Consider the following 15,434-nt stretch of genomic DNA (forward strand, 5'->3'; position numbering starts at 1 on the left):
ATTTGTAAGGACTTGAAATAGAATCATTCCTACCTGCTGACTTGTGTGCAGATCTGGGAAACTGTCTAATGCTGGTATGAGAATTGTGAAACACATATTCTTTTACAAGTTTGATATTGACAACTTTTGGGACATTTGAAAGGAGAAAGCTTTGCCAGCTCTGTGTAGCAGCAGAACTGATGCGGAGCAATTTCCTCCTTCTCACCATTCTGCTTGTTATAAAACTAGTTGGTTTTTTTTTTCTGGTTTCCCCTTTTCAAGTTTCCCCTCCTTACCACCAACTCCCACCCCTACATCCTGCCGGTAGATAATGTGCCCACTATGACCTTTCCTCCCGTTGCTTCTGTACCAGCAGGCAAGTCTACTGGAACCCTCCCCCTACCTGGCAGTGTGGTGACTGGAAAGGTAGGATTTGGGCATTCATTCCTGTGTCCTTCAGCGACCTTCCAACAATCATGAGTGGACATGATCTGTCACTGCCCCCAGCAATTTCCTTCCCAGTCCATAAAAACAGCAAAAAAACAAACCTGGCCTTTTCCTTCCAGTTTTTTGTGTTCCTTAAGAAGTTGCTCCACACGTATCACACTGTCTCCGATGTCTGTAAACTCTGCTTGCTCTGCCAACAAATTGTCCAGGGCACGCTTAACCTATAAGACACATTAGAACATCCAGAAATAAGCCATGAGCACCTCTCTGGAGGTATAGGTTTGTATACCCGAAGAAAACTTGAAAATCCAAACAGGATTCAGGACTTTTATGTATCTACATATACATTTTTTTTTAAGTTCATTAACTTTTAGATTAAGCTTGGGGCAGGGATGGAAAGGGGAGTTTGGTGTTGAGATACATGTAGATGAAATAGTAAAACCACCTTTACAGATTATCAATCAAAAAGAAAGATAAACCTTGGGGTGCCTGGGTGACTCAGTTAGTTAAATGTCTGACTCTTGGTTTCGGCTCAAGTCATAATCTCATGGTTTGTGGATTTGAGCTCCTCATTGGGCTCCATGCTGACAGTGCAGAGCTTTCTTGGGATTCTCTCTTCCTCTCTCTGCCCCTCCTCCCTTCTCTCAGCCCCTCCCCCTGCTTGCTTGTGTTCTCTAAATAAATAAACAAACAAATAAACAAATAAACATTTTTAAAAAGGAAGATAAACCATACACAAAATGTCATGTATGTCAACAGGAAAATGGGATTCTAGAACATTGCTACCCCACTGAAAAAGGAAGAAGAGAATGATCAATGAGGAAGCAAGAATATAAGGAGGGGGCTGGGTTAGTGAGGACACTCAATATCCATAGTCCAAGGGGGAAGAGAGAACCAAAAGTCACTGAACCATGAAAGGAAGTTCTATTACACAAGAAAATAACACCTCATGAAAATTGTGCTCAAAGTGTTGTAGTTGTAGGCATTGACTAAGCTTCAAGTGATGCTCGGACCAAAACTGATTAAAGGCTTTTTCTGTCTCATCCAATTGAAGTAATAACCTGTCAAGAAAGAATGAGAAAGTGATATTGTGGTTAGTGTCCATTTCCACATGAGTCCATCTAGGCTTATGTAGATAGCCCCTATGTTTCCAGTCAGTGATATTAATTGTGGGAATCTCCTTATTATACATATGTCTGTCACCTATGACTTTTTCATGATTCATCTGGCTCCCACATTTTCCATTTTTCAATCAGGGATACCCTCAGAACGGAGCAGAAACTTCACTTCAGATGCAGCTGCTGTGCTTTCAAATATGTCCCTAGGTAACCTTACCTATGTGCCTTTCGTTTTCTACTGGTGAGACGATAGGTGTGTAAAGTACAGCACCCAACGAACTGTTATTTAGAAATAAAGATAAATAAACACTACCATCTCCCTTGAAATCCTGGGATGAAAGTTATAGCACAAAGTGCGGCGGGGGCAGGGGGGGTGGACAGCATTCTTACAAAAAGATCTCTGTAGATGGATACCATCTTTTTGCCTTTGTTGTCTCAAATATTATTCTTTCCTGACTCCAGCAAGATCCAGTAGTAACCGTACCAATCTGTTTTTGGTTATTTCTGATCATTGAGTTCTACATATCCTCTCCTCTCTCACTCACCTTTCCATGGTTGCTACATTCTCTAGCTGATTGGGATTGAGTTTTCTGGTGGGACTTTTGGTTGCTGGTTCTTGAATGCATGACAGCAGTGTGGCCCCTTGCTTTCCAAGTAATTTCAGCTCATCCTAGAGAAAGGAAAATATAGTTTGTCTTAGAAGAAACTAACAAAAGCAAATTCTTGGTAGATTTGAGGTGAAGAGAATGGCAGATCAGGTATATCTTTCACTTAGGAAATCAAATGCTAAAGAAGTTGAGCTGCAGCTTTTAAAAATTAATTAACTTATTTATTTTCGTTTTTTCAATTTTAATTCCAGGATAGTTAACATAAAGTATTATATTAGTTTCAAGTGTACAATATAGTGATTCAAGAGTTCTATACATTACTCAGTGCTCATCATGGTAAGGGCACTCTTAATCCTCTTTACCTATTTCTCCCATCCCCCTACCTACCTCCCCTCTGGTAATCATCTGTTTGTTCTCTACAGTTAAGAGTCAGCTTTTTGCAGCACTCTCAACAATAGCCAAATTATGGAAAGAGCCTAAATGTCCAGCAACTGATGAATGGATAAAGAAATTGTGGTTTATATACACAGTGGAGTACTACGTGGCAATGAGAAAGAATGAAATATGGCCTTTTGTAGCAACATGGATGGAACTGGAGAGTGTGATGCTAAGTGAAATAAGCCATACAGAGAAAGACAGATACCATATGTGTTCACTCTTATGTGGATCCTGAGAAACTTAACAGAAACCCATGGGGGAGGGGAAGGAAAAAAAAAAAAAAAGAGGTTAGAGTGGGAGAGAGCCAAAGCATAAGAGACTCTTAAAAACTGAGAACAAACTGAGGGTTGAGGGGGGGTGGGAGAGAGGGGAGGGTGGGTGATGGGTACTGAGGAGGGCACCTTTTGGGATGAGCACTGGGTGTTGTATGGAAACCAATTTGACAATAAATTTCATATACTAAAAAAAAAAAACAGCTTTTTGGTTTGTCTCTTTTTTTTGTTTTGTTTCTTAAATTCCACACATAAATGAAAGCATATGGCATTTGTCTTTCTCTGACTGATTTATTTCTCTTGGCATCATACCCTCTAGATCTATCCATGTTATTGCAAAATGGCAAGATTTCATTCCTTGTTATGGCTGAGTAGTATTCGTGTGTGTGTGTGTGTGTGTGTGTGTGTGTGTGTGTATCACATCTTCTTTATACATTCATCTATCCATGGACACTGGGGCTGTTTCCTTAATTTGACTTTGTAAACTATGCTAGAATAAACATAGGGGTGCATGTATCTTTTTGAATTAGTATTTTTGTTATCTTTGGGTAAATACACAGTAGTGGTATTATTGGATCATATGGTTATTAACTCATTTTTAACAGGTAATACATATACATGTTACAAAATCCAAAATATACGAAAGGGTATATACTGGAAAAAATAAGTCTTTTGTCCTCTACTCATCCACTTTTCCTCTCCAAAGCAACAACACTTAAATTTTGTGGGTATCTCAGGTTGTATGTTTAAAGTAAAAGTAATAAAACAATAATTTTAATTAATATTTAATTATTTATATTAATTAATTAATAATTTTAAATTTATTAACAAATTAACAAAATCTGGTTCTAATCCAAGGCAGAGACCAGAAATAAGAAAATGACAGATACTGAGAGTTGCGGCAAGATGGCGGCTTAGGAGGACGCTGGGCTCACCGCACGTCCTGCTGATCACTTAGATTCCATCTACACCTGCCTAAATAACCCAGAAAACCGCCAGAGGATTAGCAGAACAGAGTCGCCGGAGCCAAACGCAGACGAGAGGCCCACGGAAGAGGGTAGGAAGGGCGGCGAGGCGGTGCGCGCTCCACGGACTGGCGGGAGGGAGCTGGGGCGGAGGGGCGGCTCGCCGGCCAAGCAGAGCCCCCGAGTCTGGCTTGCAAAAGCGGAGGGGCCGGGCGGACTGTGTTCCGACAGCAAGCGCGACTTAGCGTCTGGGAGGTCATAAATTAACAGCTCTGCTTGGAAAGCGGGAAGGCTGGAGGACAAAGGGAGGGAGAGCTGCTGAGCCCCCTGACAACAGAGCTCAGTTTGGTGGGGAACAAAGGCGCTCGCCAGCGCCATCTCCCCCGCCCATCCCCCAGCCGAAATCCCAAAGGGAACCGGTTCCTGCCAGGGAACTTGCTCGCTCCGCGCAAACACCCAACTCTGCGCTTCGGCGGAGCCAAACCTCCGGCAGCGGATCTGACTCCCTCCCGCTGCCACAGGGCCCCTCCTGAAGTGGATCACCTAAGGAGAAGCGATCTATGCCTGCCCCTCCTGCCCCCGAGCACCTTGCCTACCCACCCCAGCTAATACGCCAGGTCCCCAGCATCACAAGCCTGGCAGAGTGCAAGTAGCCCAGACGAGCCACACCACCCCACAGTGAATCCCGCCCCTAAGAGAGGGGAAGAGAAGGCACACACCAGTCTGACTGTGGCCCCAGCGGTGGGCTGGGGGCAGACATCAGGTCTGACTGCGGCCCCGCCCACCAACTCCAGTTATACACCACAGCACAGGGGAAGTGCCCTGCAGGTCCTCACCACGCCAGGGACTATCCAAAATGACCAAGCGGAAGAACTCCCCTCAGAAGAATCTCCAGGAAATAACAACAGCTAATGAGCTGATCAAAAAGGATTTAAATAATATAACAGAAAGTGAATTTAGAATAATAGTCATAAAATTAATTGCTGGGCTTGAAAACAGTATACAGGACAGCAGAGAATCTCTCGCTACAGAGATCAAGGGACTAAGGAACAGTCACGAGGAGCTGAAAAACACTTTAAATGAAATGCATAACAAAATGGAAACCACCACAGCTCGGCTTGAAGAGGCAGAGGAGAGAATAGGTGAACTAGAAGATAAAGTTATGGAAAAAGAGGAAGCTGAGAAAAAGAGAGATAAAAAAATCCAGGAGTATGAGGGGAAAATTAGAGAACTAAGTGATACACTAAAAAGAAATAATATACGCATAATTGGTATCCCAGAGGAGGAAGAGAGAGGGAAAGGTGCTGAAGGGGTACTTGAAGAAATAATAGCTGAGAACTTCCCTGAACTGGGGAAGGAAAAAGGCATTGAAATCCAAGAGGCACAGAGAACTCCCTTCAGACGTAACTTGAATCGATCTTCTGCACGACATATCATAGTGAAACTGGCAAAATACAAGGATAAAGAGAAAATTCTGAAAGCAGCGAGGGGTAAACGTGCCCTCACATATAAAGGGAGACCTATAAGACTCGTGACTGATCTTTCTTTTGAAACTTGGCAGGCCAGAAAGAATTGGCACGAGATTTTCAGGGTGCTAGACAGAAAAAATATGCAGCCAAGAATCCTTTATCCAGCAAGTCTGTCATTTAGAATAGAAGGAGAGATAAAGGTCTTCCCAAACAAACAAAAACTGAAGGAATTTGTCACCACTAAACCAGCCCTACAAGAGATCCTAAGGGGGACCCTGTGAGACAAAGTCCCAGAGACATCACTATAAGCATAAAACATACAGACATCACAATGACTCTAAACCCGTATCTTTCTATAACACTGAATGTAAATGGATTAAATGCGCCAACCAAAAGACATAGGGTATCAGAATGGATAAAAAAACAAGACCCATCTATTTGCTGTCTACAAGAGACTCATTTTAGACCTGAGGACACCTTTAGATTGAGAGTGAGGGGATGGAGAACTATTTATCATGCGACTGGAAGCCAAAAGAAAGCTGGAGTAGCCATACTTATATCAGACAAACTAGACTTTCAATTAAAGGCTGTAACAAGAGATGAAGAAGGACATTATATAATAGTTACAGGGTCTATCCATCAGGAAGAGCTAACAATTATAAATGTCTATGCACCGAATACCGGAGCCCCCAAATATATAAAACAATTACTCATAAACATAAGCAACCTTATTGATAAGAATGTGGTAATTGCAGGGGACTTTAACACCCCACTTACAGAAATGGATAGATCATCTAGACACACGGTCAATAAAGAAACAAGGGCCCTGAATGAGACATTGGATCAGATGGACTTGACAGATATATTTAGAACTCTGCATCCCAAAGCAACAGAATATACTTTCTTCTCGAGTGCACATGGAACATTCTCCAAGATAGATCATATACTGGGTCACAAAACAGCCCTTCATAAGTTTACAAGAATTGAAATTATACCATGCTTACTTTCAGACCACAATGCTATGAAGCTTGAAATCAACCACAGAAAAAAGTCTGGAAAACCTCCAAAAGCATGGAGGTTAAAGAACACCCTACTAACGAATGAGTGGGTCAACCAGGCAATTAGAGAAGAAATTAAAAAATATATGGAAACAAACGAAAATGAAAATACAACAATTCAAACGCTTTGGGACGCAGCAAAGGCAGTCCTGAGAGGAAAATACATTGCAATCCAGGCCTATCTCAAGAAACAAGAAAAATCCCAAATACAAAATCTAACAGCACACCTAAAGGAACTAGAAGCAGAACAGCAAAGGCAGCCTAAGCCCAGCAGAAGAAGAGAAATAATAAAGATCAGAGCAGAAATAAACAATATAGAAACTAAAAAAACTGTAGAGCAGATCAACGAAACCAAGAGTTGGTTTTTTGAAAAAATAAACAAAATTGACAAACCTCTAGCCAGGCTTCTCAAAAAGAAAAGGGAGATGACCCAAATAGATAAAATCATGAATGAAAATGGAACTATTACAACCAATCCCTCAGAGATACAAACAATTATCAGGGAATACTATGAAAAATTATATGCCAACAAATTGGACAACCTGGAAGAAATGGACGAATTCCTGAACACCCACACGCTTCCAAAACTCAATCAGGAGGAAATAGAAAGCTTGAACAGACCCATAACCAGCGAAGAAATTGAATCGGTTATCAAAAATCTCCCAACAAATAAGAGTCCAGGACCAGATGGCTTCCCAGGGGAGTTCTACCAGACGTTTAAAGCAGAGATAATACCTATCCTTCTCAAGCTATTCCAAGAAATAGAAAGGGAAGGAAAACTTCCAGACTCATTCTATGAAGCCAGTATTACTTTGATTCCTAAACCAGACAGAGACCCAGTAAAAAAAGAGAACTACAGGCCAATATCCCTGATGAATATGGATGCAAAAATTCTCAATAAGATACTAGCAAATCGAATTCAACGGCATATAAAAAGAATTATTCACCATGATCAAGTGGGATTCATTCCTGGGATGCAGGGCTGGTTCAACATTCGCAAATCAATCAACGTGATACATCACATTAACAAAAAAAGAGAGAAGAACCATATGATCCTGTCAATCGATGCAGAAAAGGCCTTCGACAAAATCCAGCACCCTTTCTTAATAAAAACCCTTGAGAAAGTCGGGATAGAAGGAACATACTTAAAGATCATAAAAGCCATTTATGAAAAGCCCACAGCTAACATCATCCTCAACGGGGAAAAACTGAAAGCTTTTTCCCTGAGATCAGGAACACGACAAGGATGCCCACTCTCACCGCTGCTGTTTAACATAGTGCTGGAAGTTCTAGCATCAGCAATCAGACAACAAAAGGAAATCAAAGGCATCAAAATTGGCAAAGATGAAGTCAAGCTTTCGCTTTTTGCAGATGACATGATATTATACATGGAAAATCCGATAGACTCCAGCAAAAGTCTGCTAGAACTGATACAGGAATTCAGCAAAGTTGCAGGATACAAAATCAATGTACAGAAATCAGTTGCATTCTTATACACTAACAATGAAGCAACAGAAAGACAAATAAGGAAACTGATCCCATTCACAATTGCACCAAGAAGCATAAAATACCTAGGAATAAATCTAACCAAAGATGTAAAGGATCTGTATGCTGAAAACTATAGAAAGCTTATGAAGGAAATTGAAGAAGATTTAAAGAAATGGAAAGACATTCCCTGCTCATGGATTGGAAAAATAAATATTGTCAAAATGTCAATACTACCCAAAGCTATCTACACATTCAATGCAATCCCAATCAAAATTGCACCAGCATTCTTCTTGAAACTAGAACAAGCAATCCTAAAATTCATATGGAACCACAAAAGGCCCCGAATAGCCAAAGGAATTTTGAAGAAGAAGACCAAAGCAGGAGGCATCACAATCCCAGACGTTAGCCTCTACTACAAAGCTGTCATCATCAAGACAGCATGGTATTGGCACCAAAACAGACACATAGACCAATGGAATAGAATAGAAACCCCAGAACTAGACCCACAAACATATGGCCAACTCATCTTTGACAAAGCAGGAAAGAACATCCAATGGAAAAAAGACAGCCTCTTTAACAAATGGTGCTGGGAGAACTGGACAGCAACATGCAGAAGGTTGAAACTAGACCACTTTCTCACACCATTCACAAAAATAAACTCAAAATGGATAAAGGACCTAAATGTGAGACAGGAAACCATCAAAACCTTAGAGGAGAAAGCAGGAAAAGACCTCTCTGACCTCAGCCATAGCAATCTCTTACTCAACACATCCCCAAAGGCAAGGGAATTAAAAGCAAAAGTGAATTACTGGGACCTTATGAAGATAAAAAGCTTCTGCACAGCAAAGGAAACAACCAGCAAAACTAAAAGGCAACCAACGGAATGGGAAAAGATATTCGCAAATGACATATCGGACAAAGGGCTAGTATCCAAAATCTATAAAGAACTCACCAAACTCCACACCCGAAAAACAAATAACCCAGTGAAGAAATGGGCAGAAAACATGAATAGACACTTCTCTAAAGAAGACATCCGGATGGCCAACAGGCACATGAAAAGATGTTCAGCGTCGCTCCTTATCAGGCAAATACAAATCAAAACCACACTCAGGTATCACCTCACGCCAGTCAGAGTGGCCAAAATGAATAAATCAGGAGACTATAGATGCTGGAGAGGATGTGGAGAAACGGGAACCCTCTTGCACTGTTGGTGGGAATGCAAAGTGGTGCAGCCGCTCTGGAAAGCAGTGTGGAGGTTCCTCAGAAAATTAAAAATAGACCTACCCTATGACCCAGCAATAGCACTGCTAGGAATTTATCCAAGGGATACTGGAGTACTGATGCATAGGGCCACTTGTACCCCAATGTTCATAGCAGCACTCTCAACAGTAGCCAAATTATGGAAAGAGCCTAAATGTCCATCAACTGATGAATGGATAAAGAAATTGTGGTTTATATACACAATGGAATACTATGTGGCAATGAGAAAAAATGAAATATGGCTTTTTGTAACAACGTGGATGGAACTGGAGAGTGTGATGCTAAGTGAAATAAGCCATACAGAGAAAGACATACCATATGGTTTCACTCTTATGTGGATCCTGAGAAACTTAACAGGAACCCATGGGGGAGGGGAAGGAAAAAAAAAAAAAAGAGGTTAGAATGGGAGGGAGCCAAAGCATAAGAGACTGTTAAAAACTGAGAACAAACTGAGGGTTGATGGGGGGTGGGAGGGAGGAGAGGGTGGGTGATGGGTATTGAGGAGGGCACCTTTTGGGATGAGCACTGGGTGTTGTATGGAAACCAATTTGTCAATAAATTTCAGGAAAAAAAAAAAAAAAGAAATCAGATGCTAAACCTGTTATTAAAAACCTCTAATTTCAAAAAAAAAAAAAAAAAGAAAAAAAGAAAATGACAGATACCGAATAAGCTAGACACTGCCACAAAATAATAATGTAATAATTGATAGAAAAGCAGGAAAAAAACTTCATCTGGTATTGTCAATAGACCCCTGCTTCTTCTTCTACCTGTCCCCAAAGTGTGGCCTTGCTCAACTACTGAAGTTTGGTGTAGATAGGCAGCAACTTCGGGTTGATATGGAAAGAGTCATACTTCCAAGGCAACTCTATTCTGCTCCTGTTACATGGGACTTTGGGCTTTGTAATTGGAGAAGATGTCAGGTTATCTCCTGCCAAATACAACAGCTCTAATCCTCTAATCACACACCACAAGTCATTTCTGTCAATGTCCTGAGTGCTAACCACAAAATAAGTCAAAGGGACAGAGCTGGGCAGAGAACTTTGCTTCTAGGAGTTGGGTGCTTGGTGCATGGTTCACACAGGATGCTGGTTACTGTGCCCTGAGCAATAAAATAGGCCCATAGTTACAAAAACACATCTTGTATGCACATGAACCCTGAATCTCTCCTCCAGGCCTAGCCACCTCCAGCCTTCACATAGTATGGAGCTCGTTCCCTGTGGGAGGAGTTTTATACTTCTCCACCCTATTCACACACAGGTACTGGCTTGCTCACCCTCATGCCTTTGCTCCTGGTCTCCAATATCACTGTATTATTCATCCCCTTGCAGGCTTCTGCTGTCGAAGCCTCAAACTTGTCCCTGGATTTGGCTGATGATACATTTGACTTTTCTGATCTGGCCCACGTTCTTTGGACACCCCCTGTGGCTCTGTCCACTCCAGGTAATGCCCCAAGTCACTGTCTCGGCTGGTACTCCTGCATGGGAACTAGACACATCCCTTCTTTTCCACTCTCAGGTATCAGCCCTCATTTCTTCTTATTTCACCAATGCTCATTAAATATTTGTATGTTGGATGAATTAATAATAGTCTAAAAGAAATTAGGTTGCAAATGAATAAGGACAAATAGGATATGATAGGGGAAGGGGGGGTGGGAAGCACTCATTAGCAAGTGCTCTTACCTGTCACTCTTCCTACCTTCTAAAAAGAGTCTTGGCTTTTCTCAGTTTCTTAAATGTCCTTGAGATTCCAGAATTCCAGCAGGATTCTGGCATTACCATTAAATTGTGTGTGTGTGTGTGTGTGTGTGTGTGTGTGTGTGTGTGTGTGTGTGTGTGTGTGTGTAGAGTTGGGAGGAAGGGTGGAGGGGCCAGAGAAGTAGAGGCATATTGCTGGGGCAGAAGGAGACTTTTTGGAAGGGGAAACTTGGGACACAGATATACCCAAAGAAGTGCAGAGTATGAGGAAGTGTGTGAGAGAGAGAATGTGGGTCTGAGCAAGCGATGTCATTCACTGTGTATCCCCTTCACAGTATCAAAAACTATATATATATATATATATATATATATATATATATATATATACAAGGAAAAATTATGACTGGTTACTGCTTTGGGACTAGGCCATATATGGCCTAGCAGGGTTAGCTTTAGCAGGGTTACAAAAATCTGCCATAAATACACAGGGAAAGATTGAGGAACTATGATACTTGGAAAGTGAAAAGGTAAGTTGCCCAGGACAAAAATGGAGTTTTCCCTTGTCCATAATAGTAACAATTCAAAATATTTAATAACTGTTTAGAGCAGTCATTGACCAATCAGCACAGATGTAAGATATAATACTGAAGCATTGCTGAGGCCAACTGCTGTCCACGTGTTAACCCCTTTTGATGCCAGAAACATGAGGAGGTCTCATGGGTCCTAGGAAATGGGCCAGGGAGGTAAAGTTGGGCACTTGTGGAACATAAATATTTAACAACTGGTATGGCTGTCCCAGTGTGTACTTATCATTACAATCCCACTATTATGGAAACAAGCAGTTGGTTCAAAAGACCCACTTAATAGGGCAAGCAGATTGCTTCAGGCTCAAAGGAATTTAAATTTTCTGGGGAGAATTCTTTCCTATGACAAGGGTAAGCCTAAATGTAGACATTCATTCAGTCAGTCAGTCAGTCTGTCTGTCAAAATACATTTAAAAGCACTACTATTCATGCCAGGTGCTGTGTTTGGCTGTGTCATGGGCTGGGGGTGGAGGTGGGGGAGGAAGTTAAAGGATGAATCAGAGCCCAGAGATTATATGAATGACTAATACTTTAGACTCCTTACTTAGCTTTTATTACCCCATTTCTGCCACTACACGTTAGCTCTACCATGCTGGGTTTTTTTTTATAATGCTGAATAATGAATTCTAGAATGTGGCCTTTAAAATGCAAGTCCTCATAATTGAGAAAAAAGAAGTCCGTAAAAGAGATGATATATCCCCTTTCCTCAGCAGATACTGAGAGATATCTTCTTGTGGTATAAAACTAGTTCAAAACCCTGATTTGTTAAGGCATTAACACTGAAAACATTCATAAGAATAGCAATTTCATCTTCCTATGCAAAATCAAGACCTCTGTGCCTATGCATTTTTAACATATTCTCTGCAAGTAGAATTTGAACAAAGGGGTCTTTAAAAACTCCTAAGACTGTAAATTATTTTTAGGGCCTACAAAAAATCACTTATTACTCTGATTATCTTCTTGATTATTGTAACCCTGGAAATGCTGATAGAATTGTCATCTCTGAATACACAATTGGATAAATTCTGAATGGAAAAAATACTAAATGCTAAACAGTATTCATATTTGTAGAAGAATGCTCTATCACATAATCAAAGGACCACTGGCACTTTCCTCCTGCATGATGAGAAAAAGGACTATGGCCCTGTTGGATTTCTTATTTTAACAACAACAACAACAAAATATGAGAGTCTTACCCTATTTACCTGGACACATGGTAAAGTGTGTCAGTTGACTTAAGTATCTGAGAGTATAAGGCCAAAGCCCTGGGGTTTCTGCCCCAAAATAAGACCTTCAAAGAGGTGAGAATCACCTCCTTTGGGACTCAGAAGGAAGACTGCCTGCCTCTGTGAACTGCTTCCAAAACCAACATGGAATTAGACAACAGGAAGAGCTGTTTTGCTAAGAAAGAATGTCTGTAGGGCTATCATAAACAGTATGAAAAGCACGTACCTGTATAGGGTTCATGGTTATTTTATTATTATTTTAGGCCTAAAGATATTTTTCTTTCTTCGTTTCTTTTTTTTTTTTAATTTCTTTTTTACATTTATTTATTTTTGAGAGACAGAGCACAAGTGGGGGAGCGGCAAAGAGAGAATGAAACACAGAATCCGAAGCAGGCTCCAGGCTCCAAGCTGTCAGCACAGAGCACGACACAGGGCTTGAACCCACAAACAGTGAGATCACGACCTGAGCCGAAGTTGGACGCTTAATCAACTGAGCCAGCCAGGCGCCCCAGATCTTTTTCTTTTTTAAAAAATCGAGATATTATTCGTATAGTACCATAAAACTCACCTTCTTTTAAGTTTTATTTATTTATTTTGAGAGAGAGAGCGTGCGCGTGCACGCGAGCAGGGGAAGGGCAGAAAAAGAATCCCAAGCAGGCTCTGCACCATCAGCTCAGAGCCTGAAGCCAGGCTTGATCTTCTGAACTGTGAGATCATGACCCGAGCCAAAGTCAAGAGTCAGATGCCCAACCACTGAGCCATCCAGGCACCCGTAAAACTCACCCTTTCAATGCATACAAGTCCATGTTTTCTCCCCAGAACACTTTTGTCACCCTCAAAAAGAAACCCCATACCTATTATCAATCACTCTCCATTTCTCCCTCTTTCCAGACCCTGGAAACCACTAATCTACCTTTCTCTCCATATTTACCTATTCTGGACATTTCATATAGGTAGAATTGTACAATATGTTGCTTTTTGTGTCTGCTTCTTTCACTCTGCATAATTATTTCAAAGTTCATACATATTAAAGCATGTATCGGTACTTCCTTTCTATGGCTGAGTAACATTCCATTGTATGGATATACCACATTTTTTTTATCCCCTCATCAGCTTATTGACACGTGGGTTGCTTCCACTTTTGGGGTGTTATGCTGCTATGAACATTTATGTGTAACTTTTTATATAAAACATGTTTTCAAATCTCTTATGTACATATGTAGAAGTAGAATTTCTGGGTCATATGGTAACTTTATGTTTAACTTTTTGAGGACCTACCAGACAGTTTCCATTCCCACAAGCAATGTATGAGGGTTCCAATTCCCTCACATCCTCATCAACACTTATTATGGCCCACCTTTTTAATTAGTGCCACTCTAGTGGGTATATCACTGCAGTTTTGATTTGCATTTCCCTAACAATATATGACGTTGCACATGTCTTCATGTGCTTAATAACCATTTATCTGTTTAATGCCTGTTCTAATCCTTTGCCCATTTTTTTAAAGCTTATTTATTTTTGAGAGAGAGAGACAGAGCTCACACAGGGGAGGGGCAGAGAGAGAGGAAGACACAGAATCCAAAGCAGGCTCCAGGTTCTGAGCTGTCAGCACAGAGCCTGACACAGGGCTCGAACTCACCAACCATAAAATCATGACCTGAGCCACCTGAGTTGAAGTCGGACCCTTAACCAACTGAGTCACCCAGGCACCCCTACTTTGCCCATTTTTTAATTGGGTTATTTGTCTTTTTATAAAGGTTGAGTTGTAAGAGTTGTTTATTTTTTTAATTTTTTAAAAAATGTTTTATATATTTTTGAGAGAGAGAGAGAAAGAGCATGTGGGGGAGGGGCAGAGAAAGAAGAGGACAGAGGATCCAAAGCAGGCTCCCTGCTGACAGCAGCAAACCCCATGCGGAGCTGGAACTCAAGAACTGTGAGATCACAACCTGAGCCAGTCAGGTGCTCAACCAACTGAGCCACCCAGGTACTCCAAGAGTTGTTTATATATTCTGGATATTAGACTCTCATCAGATACATGATTTGTAGATATTTTTTCCCATTCTGCGGGTTGTCTTTTCACCTTTTTGATAGTGTCCTTTGAAGCACAAAAGTTCTTAATTTTGGTGATGTCTACTTTATTTTTCTTTAGGTGTTTGTGCTTTTGGTGTGGTATCTAAGAAACCATAGCCTAATGTAAGGTCATAAAAAATTACATCTATATTTTCTCCTAAGAGTTTTATAATTTTGGAACTTATATTTAGTTCCCTGACCAATTTTGAGTTAATTTTTGTGGACAAGGTGAGGTAAGCATCCAATTTCCTTCTTTTTCACATGGATATCCAGTTGTCACATGGTCCAAAGGGCTTAAGGAGTTTTCATTCCCATGAAGAGAAAACCTCCTTAATCATTTGGGGTATTTAATTTTTTTTACTGTCAGCACTCAGGCTATAGAAAGAGTTCAGGGACACACTTCTGGGAACATCCATAGAAGTCCATAGAGTTTCAGTGAATTTCCTCTTTGCACAGACAAGGTCCTAGTGACAGCAGGGTGAGTGCCAGCATACTGTTTGTAAACTGAGAGACAGCTCATAGCCTGTCAAAGTCACCCTTACTTAGGAAGTAGAAGCTCTCCTCGGAGAAGGATCCAATATGCAAAAGATCCTGGGACACCTGCCTGCACGTGCTCTGAAGATGTGCCCTAAGTTTCCATCCAGGTGTAAAAAGCACACACGGGAACAGGAAGGGTGTGCTAGGTTGTGCGTGCTTGTCAAGGTCATCAGAGACATTTCCAGGGAAAAGTTCTAGGATGTTTTCAGGTTTTCACAGTT

General features: G+C 41.0%; 1 protein-coding gene across 1 annotated transcript in view; it reads right to left on the minus strand.

Moving 5' to 3' along the window:
• The window catches only part of MCF2L2 (MCF.2 cell line derived transforming sequence-like 2), a 272,800-nt gene that overhangs the window by 141,912 nt on the left and 115,454 nt on the right, over positions 1-15,434 (minus strand). The window contains exons 8-10 of the mRNA XM_047875619.1: positions 2,090-2,214; positions 1,373-1,487; positions 528-647 (exon numbers count right to left, since the gene is read on the minus strand). Coding sequence (XP_047731575.1) covers positions 528-647; positions 1,373-1,487; positions 2,090-2,214 — 360 coding nt within the window. The remainder of the gene's footprint in view (positions 1-527; positions 648-1,372; positions 1,488-2,089; positions 2,215-15,434) is intronic.

This window comes from Prionailurus viverrinus, chromosome C2, assembly GCF_022837055.1.
Source record: "Prionailurus viverrinus isolate Anna chromosome C2, UM_Priviv_1.0, whole genome shotgun sequence".
Lineage (NCBI taxonomy): Eukaryota > Metazoa > Chordata > Mammalia > Carnivora > Felidae > Prionailurus > Prionailurus viverrinus.